Source organism: Pocillopora verrucosa, chromosome 5 (genome assembly GCF_036669915.1).
Source record: "Pocillopora verrucosa isolate sample1 chromosome 5, ASM3666991v2, whole genome shotgun sequence".
In the NCBI taxonomy this organism is placed as follows: domain Eukaryota; kingdom Metazoa; phylum Cnidaria; class Anthozoa; order Scleractinia; family Pocilloporidae; genus Pocillopora; species Pocillopora verrucosa.
The window spans coordinates 17,593,253-17,605,180 of record NC_089316.1 but is presented as its reverse complement, the minus strand read 5'-3'; the positions used below and the strand labels follow the sequence as shown (position 1 = coordinate 17,605,180).

General features: G+C 36.7%; 2 protein-coding genes and 1 pseudogene across 3 annotated transcripts in view; 1 reads left to right on the top strand and 2 right to left on the bottom strand.

The window, feature by feature from the left end:
• Window positions 1-275: 275 nt before the first annotated feature.
• LOC136281026 (uncharacterized) lies at window positions 276-5,658 on the bottom strand (annotated as a pseudogene).
• A 3,068-nt stretch (window positions 5,659-8,726) lies between these two features.
• Window positions 8,727-9,779, bottom strand: LOC136280764 (uncharacterized). The gene is made up of 3 exons (XM_066166453.1): window positions 9,560-9,779; window positions 9,334-9,405; window positions 8,727-8,951 (listed from the first exon to the last, which is right to left on the bottom strand). Exons 1-3 carry the CDS (start codon window positions 9,777-9,779, stop codon window positions 8,845-8,847), a joined length of 399 nt encoding a protein of 132 aa, XP_066022550.1. The 3' UTR covers window positions 8,727-8,844.
• Window positions 9,780-10,018: 239 nt separating this feature from the next.
• Window positions 10,019-11,928, top strand: part of LOC131791961 (tetratricopeptide repeat protein 28) — a 166,647-nt gene continuing 164,737 nt past the window's right edge. The window contains exons 1-2 of one of the 2 annotated variants that reach the window (XM_066167159.1): window positions 10,019-10,218; window positions 11,260-11,316. In XM_066167159.1, the coding sequence (XP_066023256.1) occupies window positions 11,262-11,316 (55 nt within the window). In that variant the 5' untranslated portion in view covers window positions 10,019-10,218; window positions 11,260-11,261. The remainder of the gene's footprint in view (window positions 10,219-11,259; window positions 11,317-11,928) is intronic. The other variant, XM_066167157.1, reaches the window with a different exon arrangement.

Sequence of the window (11,928 nt, the reverse complement as noted above, 5' to 3'; positions counted from 1 at the left end):
TTCCCTATAGCTAGCGAGTCATGCGGCGATTTAAGCTTTTTTCAATGTGTACGTCATACGTTCAAAGATGCTCTGTCTGCTTTTAAAAACCACCGAACCATGAGTGATTAGAATATGCTGACGTTTAAGTAAACTTGGAAATTACGGTCTAGTCGGTTAAAATTCCAGTCCCAACGAATTAAATTTTGCACCTGTGATCTTCTGCCTCCTCGTTGGACCGGGTAAATCTAACAGTTAAAAAACTATAAAGTAAAAGGAAATTCTACTCAAGAAACTCAACATAATCATGATTTTTAATGTTCGCCTTCAATTTGTAGTTGTTACGCGTGATTTTCATCTCGGTTGTTACAGCTATCAGGGTATAATTTGAGTACCCCGTGTGTGTCCTCGCCAAATAGCGGCAATTTACACAAAGACATATAGTGGGCAGTGCTAATCTTGACGTCGTCTATTCGCAATGAACTTGAATGTTAGCCAACAGGCAAACCTGAAAGCCAAACTACTTCTCTGGATAAGAAACACTAAGTAATATCCAATATTTTTTAAATTGCTTGGCCCTTTTTCAGACTGAAACGCTAAATTTACATTACAAAGGCTTAGTCAATAGCTGATTCAAAAAACAAATAGATAAAAAATTACATTCGGAATTGGTATTTAAAAAAAAAACTTTCTTCAGTATTTGATAAAGAGTTATAATGGTTGCTGTGACCCTCTCTCTATACACTGTATGTTATTGTGGCCTAAAAAGCAATAAACAACAGATTTCCATAAGTGTCATCGTTTAAATCGAGCACTTTCTGGCAGGCACCTACAAATTGATGTAGGTTTCTTTGCCTAGCGAGTAATATCTCGGCACCATAAGCACCATGGCGATGAGTGTCCACTAAGGCAATAGATTGACCTGCTAGTGCTTGGAAGAGAAGGGTCTTTTCGTTGGCTATAAGCAACGCAGCATTACCCTGGGTGCCATCACATAGTGCTGATAATTGATACACTAGAGTTGTAGGCGCATGGTCATCACGAACTCGTACCGCCAACGGTGAATGCACTGTCACACTCACACACTGCTCTGCAACAGTAGCAGCCTCTGAAGCCGACAGGAAACGCTGGGGTAGGCTTTGTCGACAGCAGTCATAAAGGCGGTTTCCGACCTTGATAGATGAACAGAGTAACATAACCCACAGAGGTGATAGGGAAGGCGTACGTTGAAGATTGAGGCGCCCATGCCATACCTGATGAGCAAAGATTAAGGCTATCACACTACAAGCCGAACTTCCATTTCGTCCATCAAGGGTTGACTGGCTAATTTAAACAGGAAATTTCCACGAGAATGTATCGCAATGGGGAATTTCCTCGCCGAGCACCTCTACGTTATCTTGTACAGTGGGTACGTTATTGTTGGCGAATTCGTCATCGGAGCAATCACCAGTGCTGTCGTAGTCGGCATCGTCAAAACCATCATCATCATCACCATCATTTTCTGAACCATCATTGATATTGAGACACTCCTCATAGTCACTCCCAGCTAATGCAGCTTTGAACTTGGTAGCTGCGGAACAAAGTTGATTCTTGCAAAAAGCAATTCCCTTTTTGGCACAGCTCAACTTTCCTTGAAGTACCGCGGCACTCATTGAGCTAGTTCTGTACTTCCTCTCTTGGACACGCGATCAGTTGGAATATAAGAAATATAATAAAAGAAACAAAGAGCGTCACAGAAAAACATAGTGATACTTCATCAGACTTCACAACAACTATCCGTCCGTCAGTGAACCATTGAATAAAAGTATAAGTAACTATCTAACTGACCTACTTTACAAAATCACAAAATACTCATCTACGGTTAAAAATTATCTAAGTATCGCACACGTTCAAGAACACATAACCTTCCTTAAAGTACAAATTCAGAATTTTATAGACCAAATGTAAAGACTGTAAAGGGGTACACAATAACATTTATCAGTTTGTTTGCCCTACCTTTTGTTCCATCTCAGGCTGCAACAATGCTTCTTCGTTGTCTAGTGGTACGTCTGAGCTGCACTCAGGATCTTGGAAGTGGGAAGAGAACAGACATTTTTGTAAAGTTCCTTTCTAATAAGCAAACCGTTGATCATAAGAACAAGAAAGACTACTCCATAATACACTTACTATCTAATTTATCCTGTAATTCCACAACCGTCCTTTCAAGCTGAGGAATAGTAACTTCGATGTAGAACGCTACAAAGTTCGCCATCTCCTTTTTTAAGAGAGCAATTTCTTCATCCCATCTCTTGGTCATTTCATGTTTTTCTACGATGACTTTCTTGATTCTTATTGGTGTGGCTAAATAGATGAATACAAACTAAGTGTCAGTGAAGAGGTATTTAGTTTACAACAAAAAATAAGGAGACAGCACATTAGTCAGTACGGCACAGCCACAAACACACAGTCTCGTAGGTGATTACAAATTTAAAAATTAAAGTGAACAAAAAACAGGGTAATTTTAGGATCTCAAAATTATGACTGGGGCAACATGTAGGGAGCGGCCGTTTACAATCTGCAACTGAGGACTGCGAAGTGAAACTAAACCAAAACACCAGAATGGAGGGAAGCACCGTCAGAGTAAAGTGGCTTTCCCAAGACCACGACACAATGACACTGACCATGGCTCAAACCTGGACAGTTTCATTCAAAGTTCAACGTGCTAACAAATCTGCCTCCATTATCTCTTACTTAAACTTCAAGAGTATCACGAGTGAAATTATTGCATGTTAACTTATAGCAAACAAAACCAACGACAAGAACAAAAAAGAAAAATGGAAAAATACTTACCATGAATGACAGCTACCCGTACCAACAAACACTCAAGAAAGAACACAACTTGAAAAATGTACTAAAAATCACACAAGGTTACATGGTTTACCTGTCGTGTTGCCCCATGGAAAATTCCCCTTCATTCCTTCAGGTACAGAAGCTTGCAAATGGGAGACTTCTTTTTTCGCTATCTCTTCATTGAACTTCTCTATTATAGAATAGAATAGAATATAGAATAGAAACTTTATTAAAGTGTCAAAAACCGTCTAGCCAGGGAACAAATCCCTTACTAATTTGGGGACACCAATTAGGGGAGAATATACAAACTAAAAAAAAACTATATACAGTAGTAGGTAAAATATCTATAGTTAACTCATTAAGAAATTTATAGTAAAAATACACAGAAGTCAAAATGAACAAAGGCTACAGCCTGCGCAGCCATCATCTAAAAGTTCACTTATATTGAGTTGGCGTATCTTGCTTTTAAACGACGTTAGGGTTGTGACGTCCCTGATGCTCTTGGGTAGTTTTGTCCATAGCCTAGGCCCTAAATATCTAACAGAGTGCTTGCCATAGGTGACTGTCTCATACCTAGGTATAGAGAAATCTGCTTGCCGCAGATTGTAATTACTATTTGGTTCTTTAAAGATGTTACTTATATATGCAGGGCACAGTTTATGCTTTACTTTATACATAAGGATGCACAGATCCTGTAAGCGACTATTTAGTAGTGTTGGCAGATCTGCCTTCTCTAATAGTTGTTCATAAACACAGTTCAGTAAAGGTGATTTTCTCTGCAACAAGAAACAACAACAAAAAAAGCAAGGTGTATGTTTTATGTAACAACTACCTGCCAGTCTGCTCATTGAAAGAGTGGTCTGTTCAATGGCAGAAACCAGCATTTCGATATCATCTTGTATCCGCTGCATACTATTACCATTTCCTTGCAAAGCTTCCACTTCTAAAGGGAAATACAACGTTGTACACGTAGTATTTAGAAATGCTAAATTAAGAGTGGCTGATTTATTCATTTCTGTTTGGTACAACCATTGCTTTGCATAGGGATATGTGCCACATAGTATTGGTCAATGCTATTGATGCCAGAGACACAAGACTAAAAGTACATAGAGAGGATAGCAAGCAAGCATTTACTTTGTACCTAAAATATTATAATCTAAATTGATATGTTTTAAAGTGGATTTCTTATTTACCGTGTGCATGATTGAGAACAGTATATTTTTCCAGTCATCTGACTTAAAGTCATCCAGGGATACATTATACGTATTGAGGACACCATCGAATTCTCTAAGAGATTCTACTTTCATCTTTACAGCCTACAGGAATTAAAGGATCAAAAACTACAGAAGTAAAAACAAAAGTAGGTTTTAAGTGAACCAGAAAGCATCCAGGATAGCAGAGGCTGAAATGGACAACATGCATTTAAGACACTGTGTCTTCTTTTTTACCTCATAACATGAAAAAAGAGATCATTAAACCTAGCCATTTTACTTCCACAGAGCACAAGAAAGAACAAACAGATGCTCGAAAAAGGATGCAACGGAAATTTATACTTACACAAATACTAATGAGTATCATTGGTTAAAATAATTTTCACTGTTTAGTCTTGCTATTAATATCATATATACTGACCCGAGTGTATCGTCTTGAAAGACTCTGTACCATCCCATTTATTTTTCTCCGGTTCCACATGAGAGCATGCTCAGTAATTAACTCCTCACGATCTAAAAGACATGGATAAATTACATTTTAGTTGTATGTTAGTATCAACAGATGCTCATTTTGCTCTAAAAACTGATATCCTTTACAGTTTCTTCTAAAGACCAAGCAAGTTAAGTTTCCTTCTTGAGATTTTTCACACCATGTGATATTGTTTCTTTCATAATGAATCATCATATATAAGTTTATATTGACAAAGGAACAATTATCTGGGCAAATCAAATGGGCAACAAACATGAAGTTAAAAGGGTCTGTTAGAGTGCTTGCCCATATTTTTACTAGCCATATATGATACTCCATAGTAACTCAGCTGTGCTCGATTGACTATTTTGTTATTTTGAAAACTTGGGCTGATAGCCTAATACTGTAATTCATATCTTTCAGGTGCAAATGTGTGCCAAAGGAGTTTCTCAAAATTATTGTCAGTATGTGTAACATGTTTATTGTGACTCACTCTTAGGAAGCATGTATTTAGTAGTGTTTCCACAACGAGACATGTAGGAATTGATTTGCTCCACTTCTTCGCCAGTAGAGCAAGCACTTCCTTCTTGTAAACGACCCCCCCATATTACCTGGTAGAAAAATATTATTGGAATTAGAAGCATATATCATTGATAAAAGTTTCACAGTAATTAAGCATTTTATAGACACTAGATTTTTATAAATTAATGCATGCTTGTTTATATTCTATGCTTTTTTAAATTTATACTTGTATTTTTAAATTTATATCTTGTATTTTTAATTTTTATCTTGTATTTTTAAATTATCAAGATATCTCGTATTTTTAAATGACTATATTTTTAGTCCAGGGGCCCCTCTGGATATCAGCCTTATTGCTGAATGGGCCACCCTGGCAAAATAAAGTTTACCTTTACCTTACGTTTTACCTTCTGTACTGATAAGAAACATCAGCACTTACTAACAAACAAAATTGCAGTTGAGCAATAAACCTGCAATGTACCTGGCATGTCCAATTGTGTGCCTTAGCATGCATCACAGAGAGAGCTGGTTTCAATCCAGAACCTTCAACACCACCAGCCTTTTTAGCCCACTTCCAGTATTTACAAACAATATCCTCTCAGAATATGTGACTCCAGCTGGTATCATTTTCTTGACATGGATATAGTTGGCATAACCATATAGTTCCCCCTGGTACATGTTTATGGCCCATTGTGCCAAGCCATGCCGACAGCCTGCAATCTCAAGGCCTGTCTCATCCAGTTTGGCTGTCTTTCTGCCCTTGTTGGAAGCAGCCCGCCAGTGGGATTCACCACACATATTGTCTTTTTTCTAGTTGCAATATATAAAAATAATGAAAATGTAATTGTCTCCAAATGTTGGAATTTGATACCTGTAATTGGACACCTATGCTATTCTTGTCAATTATGGCTCTCTCAGTTTGTAAAGTTTCACTACTGTTTTTAAAACTACGGTAACATACAACTGATGCTTTCACTCAAAGGAAGTTCCTAAAAACTTCTTAACCTCTAAATTTGTTATGGACACGATTAATAAGTAATTGGAGCAACTAGAGTACAATTCAGAGTGTAACCTTGCTTGTTATTTTAAATCAGACTCTTGCTGCATGGTCATCTGATTTTGAAATTACTTACCCAATTACTTCCTGAATTGTACTGCACTCGGTCCAATTACTATCATTTATAGTATGACTGAGAAAAAATGCACACAAACCTTAGATTTGGACTGTTTTGCATAAACCTTCTTCATGTGACTGTCAACATCCCCCTTGTTGGCAATGAAAACATCTCCATAATACGATTGCCTTCTTTGTCTGTAGAAAAAGAACTAAATAAAATTATTATAGGAAAAAATTAACAATGGGCTAAATGGGCTAAAATTAACAAAATTAAACAGCAATTCTTATCTTCCATAACACTTATTTTTGTTAGACCTGAACCGCAGAAAGAGTGTCTAATCATATCTTATTAAGTTTAGGTGTACGGGACAAAGAAGTGGTTATTAGACCTTTCACACATCACAATGACATGGACCAAAGCAAAACAAAAGTAATGTTACAATCAGCATTTACATGTCAACATGAAGCTCAACTGAAAATTAACATTGCAACATTCAATATGTTTATCAAGCTTTAATGAAATAGAGCATACCCTCCAGATGAACAGTAACGGTACAACTTCATGTTTCCATCGACACGGCAGGAGTGCTGAAAGATAGAACATGTCGGGCATTTCATCCAGTTGTGATCTTGGAGATGATCTACTTCAAACTGGCAGAACTTCCATTCTTTAAATAATGTACTAAAGGTGGAATGATTGATGGTTGGTGCCTGCAAAAAATATATATAACAGACATTACCGGTATTTAAATGATGTCTACCTATGTAGAGTAGTAGTGTGAAATAAGAGAAATAATAATAACACATCATAGTGAGGGCAAGTACAAATGTAAATATTTATGTAACATCACATTAAGTGAAATGTCTTCAACCTAAAAAAGCCCATCACCCTTTTATTCTTAGCTCAACATGTGAATAAACCATAATGGCAGCTCTTAGTTGCCTCACATTTATTTACATCTGCAACACAAGATATTGAAATTTTTAAAGAGAAACAAGGTGTTGACAAATCTTAAGAATTAAAGGGTTGGGGATGGCCTGGCAAGAGGTGAAGGTGAAGGTAAAGACAGCAATGAACTCAGCTGAGCAGGTAGCCAGCATGATCCAACCAGTTATTTTAACACCACGTTGGTGATTCTGTCCTGAATTTGAAGACTACACATTCCTACAAGTTTAAAACCTAACTAAACCTCTCAATAACTATTTTGGCCAATTTTAACAAAGCATTTATTTCAAATAATTTAATAAAGTGCAACTAATGTAACGTTTAAAATGCATTGTATTGCATTGTGTAGTTCCAGAAAATATCCATACTCCCCCCCACTGAAGGGATTGAAAATTCCTGGTGGTGGGGTACTCAAAGGCCAAAAAATTTAAGGAAGTGTATGAAGATTTATTGGAATTTCCAGAGGGAAAAGGGTCTTAGGAAAATCCCTTCTTGGGGGGGGGGGACCACACATTGTCATTGAAATGTTAGAATCCAAAAAGTGGCGACAAGTAAGATTGTGTGAAAATTACTACACTGCTCATAAAATAAAAAATACAGGTATGTATACATGTAATTACAACTAGATGCAAAATCATACCCTTCCTTTCATCACTGATACATCCTCCAGTGCCCGAATAAATGAGCTATCAGATGTCCCAGGCATTCTTTTTTGAAAAGAATCCCACAATTTGAACAATTGCTGGTCAAATACATAACTGGTGTCAGTGGGACTCCCAGGCCAATACCCTACTTGTACAATATCACTCATCAGGGACCAAGATGGGATTATACTCTTGCAGTTGGAACACTGAATTATTGTATTGTTTAAATCAAATCGTCCTGAAAATTAAAAATAAGACTTCACAATGACTGCAATAATATTCTTAAAAGGACTTCCCATAAGTACAATAAAGGTGAAACTAATTGATAGTTATAATCATTAGTTTCTTATTGCATTGTAGTATTAATGACCTAACTACAATAAGTAACATAATCCTCAGTTTTTGTTGGCTTAGGATAAAATAAACGATATATAACCAGCAGGCCTCTACTGATAATTTAAATACAAAGCAAGCCATATTACTGTGCATGTATTTTATTTAACCCATACAACACACATATACTCATAATAGGTAAAATTATATCAGGAAAGTTTAAAGCAGGAAAACATCATCTATTTATTAACCTTTTTCATTAACTATTATTAAGAACCCAGGAGATGGAAGTTGTTTTATGAATCCAGTCTCTTTACAACTTGAACAATGATCTGGAATATTGGGGACTGGAAAGGACTTAGCTGATGAGAGAAAAGAAACAAAATTACAATCAAAAAGGTCTGTCATTTGCGATGTTGTAACACAAAGTAAAACTAAGACATAATCCATGCAAATGTACATCTCACCACATTACTGTGCATAAACTTTTATTTCTCAAAGCTCCATCAACTACATTTACAATCAACATATATATACCTATTATTTGTGTGCAATCTTCTTCATCAACTCCTACAGTTGGAGGGATGGCATGAAAGTACCCATTCACATATGCGTCCCTGTCATGAAAAAGACAAACAGTTGTGCACTTTTTCATCACATGATGAGCACATAAACTGAATTGGGCACTCAATACACCATATACAGACTTTCCCCTCCAAGCAAATGCTGCAACGATCTGGGGATGGAAGGCCCTCACAGGTAAGGAAAGCCTCTATTAATTGCTTCCTGGCACTGTCCTAGCTGGAAGTCAAACTAGTCATCCATGTCTCCCAATTTCTTGAGGTACTTGGAAAAGTGGCAAGGACCTCCTCACATCTTGCTATGGCAGTTTCAAGGTCATCTTCTATTAAACAAAAAATAATTTTTAGCTACTAGAGTTTATGAGTTTTAGAGTTTGTGAAGCAAAATTACTTGCAAAATTAATTGCCATTTATTTCCATGTACTAAATCATTTTGGAAAAAATGGGCCAATTGATTACACCAACTTTATTTCTAACAATCATAATACTAGAACAGTACACTAACTATAACAATCTAGCATTGCACATGGGGAGAGGATTAACTAAGTAATTTTAAATAAGAATTTCAAAAAGGAATTACAACACATGGCAAGATCATGTATTTTCAACTATTAGCTTTAACTCTGTTTAATATGATTGATAAAATGCCAGACAAATTCTGTAGGTGTTTGGATTAAAAACAACTTTGCGATGTACAAAACTTACCCTCGACACTAGATGTTGATGGCATCTCATGTCCTACATCATCTACTTCTCCCAATAAACTCTGATCGATATCTTGTTTAGGTAAAATAATAATGATAGCGTTAGTCATTACTCTCCAAAGAGTAAGTTTCAATATTTTGGAATAGAATACGTTAAAAAATGGTTTATACGACTCTAACTTGACAAAGACAAAGGGGTTTATAAGATAAATAACCACATTTTTTACCATCATTTGAGCTGGTACATGGAACATGCTCATCTTGAAAACGTGGCTTGTATGGGTAGTGAATTTTACGTCTCCTCGTCAAAGGATCCCTGAAAAAATTGAAGTGCGATTTCCTCTTAGGCTTCTTCATCTTCTGCAGAAGATCGTGGCATTCATCTAATGCCTCCTGAAGCGAATGTTTGGAATCCTTTGCTCCCTTTTTGCGCGAATTCGCCGCCATTTTGTTTCAAAGCTGTTCTTCTTTATAGTCTGCGTTCCACTTGGCCAGCAGCTTATTTGGCACATTATATTATTGATTATGGTTAATTCAAGACGTTTTGACAATTACCTCTATGCGTTAATTCTAGGGGGATACTGTGATGCCTCAGCAAGTGATCACGTGACAGTAAGGAAATTTATTTTCGTTGTCAAGGTCATGTGATTATTAGAATTATGCGAATGTCACGATTTACATTTTCAAATTCTTGGAATCATAGAAAGCGACGGTCATTAGTCCTCCGCCTCTCGACTTGTCGAATTCATCGTTTACAGTCATCAAAAGTTTTCTACAGATCTGTTATCTTTATCTGTAAGCTGATGGAAAGGGTCTCTAGTTGTAGGTGAATTTTCCCAGGAGATTCGAGTATCAGATCGGTTGAATCCTTACCTCTGTGTTCCAGGTAAGACTAAGTTCAGCGGTTTAGAAGGTATTTTAATGACAGTCGTTGTTTGCAGTACCCTCAATTGCAGAGATATCCCGAGCAGCCTGCGTCAGTATAACTATCATCGTTTACGCAGTCGTATGTCATTCTAATGAAAACTAAAAGCGAAGCAAGATCAAGTTTAAACGAGTCTGAAGATAACGTAAGGGTTCAAGATGTTGGATAAACATTCGAGCAGGAGGTTATCTGCTATCGTTTTCTCAGAAATGTCGATGAGAAACTTCATAGCGCTTAAAATATTCCCTGAACCGTCAGAAAGAGATGTACTCGCGAAAAATTATGCTAGGGAGCTCGCTATGCTAGTGAATCATTTTCAGAACAAACGAAGTGTGACGTGTAACTGGATCGAGACATAAAAATAATAATTTGTCATGTTGATCAAGCGGCTGTTTTATTTCCGCAAGTTACTTTTCCTCTCAGATCTCTCGCCTTTATCTCTCTCCTGTCGGGTGTTAGTCTAATTTAACGAAGGTAAGAGGGAGTTTCATATTGTGCAGACGCTGTCAAATCAATTTGACCGATTATACTGTCACGATGGCTTGTATCGATTAACCAGTTTGATGTAAGATTATTTCAGCATTTTTACTGTAAGAGCGGTAGGTAAGCGGCACCAATAACTGATTAAAGAAGAGTGGCTGAAACTTCCAAATGACTGCAATCGAGAAGTAGTCCCTCCTTCTATGTCTGGAAAAAGGAATGTGTGAAATCCAAGTCATGAGTTTCATTTTTACTTTCATTAATTGAAGGGAACATCCCTTTGTCCGCGCTTCTCAGCCGGAAATTCGATTTGAACGTAAGACTTTTATGTTAATCATTAACTATCACGGAAAGAAGTTTAGAGAATAAGCCGTGTAAAATTTTAACACATCCTCCGATTTTTTTCATTATGTATTTGGGCGTTTGATTGTTTAACCTCAACTTTGATAAATTTAGAAAATGTACTCATTGCAACAGCGCTTGGGGAATATTAAAAGTATTTTCCTTTGTGCTCTTTTTCAGCAATGGGAGCCTTTCTATCCAAAGGAGATCTAGGTCATATACAAGAAAGCTCTCCAGGTTTGAAAATAGAAATGTACATTAGCATACAACTACAGTAAAATATTTTCTCTCTGCTGCTGGAAGAAGAGCTACATACTTACAAGTTGATTGTAAGCAATGATCAAGTTCTTGAGCCCAAATGTTGTTCTAAACACCGCAATTGACAGAGGCTTGTTTTGGAACCTGACAGTTTATTTAATGTATTTATCCTACGTAAATAACACACTAGACTATTAAATATATTTTACGAATACAATGAACCAACGGTCCAGTAATCAAGAATAAATTACAAACACGAATGAGATTATGATGCAACCAAAACTGTTGATGGTGTAGGTAGGAGGGAAACTAAAATTTTCTTAAAGCTAGATATAAACTTGCTGCTTGCTTCCTTGCTAGATTACTAATAAAACATGCACAGAGCCCTAAGTGGTGATATACTAAAGTAATTTCGCGACATAGGGAGCTTTGGAACCGAAACAATTTTGCAGCATGCATTCTACGAAGGCGCTATATTTCTGTCATCAGTGTAGACATCAACGCTTGCAGCTGGCAGATGTCTATGTGGTTATTTAAACCTGTTGATTGTAAGTTAAAGGTTCACCTAATAATCAATACTTCATCTAAGTG

Coding starts and splice junctions, on each gene's coding strand:
- LOC136280764 (XM_066166453.1), bottom strand. CDS start 9,779: ATGGCGGCGAATTCGCGCAAAAAGGGAGCAAAGGATTCCAAACATTCG. Junction 9,406..9,559: donor ATGTACCAGCTCAAATGATG/GTAAAAAATGTG, acceptor TACCTAAACAAG/ATATCGATCAGAGTTTATTG. Junction 8,952..9,333: donor ATCAACATCTAGTGTCGAGG/GTAAGTTTTGTA, acceptor TTTGTTTAATAG/AAGATGACCTTGAAACTGCC.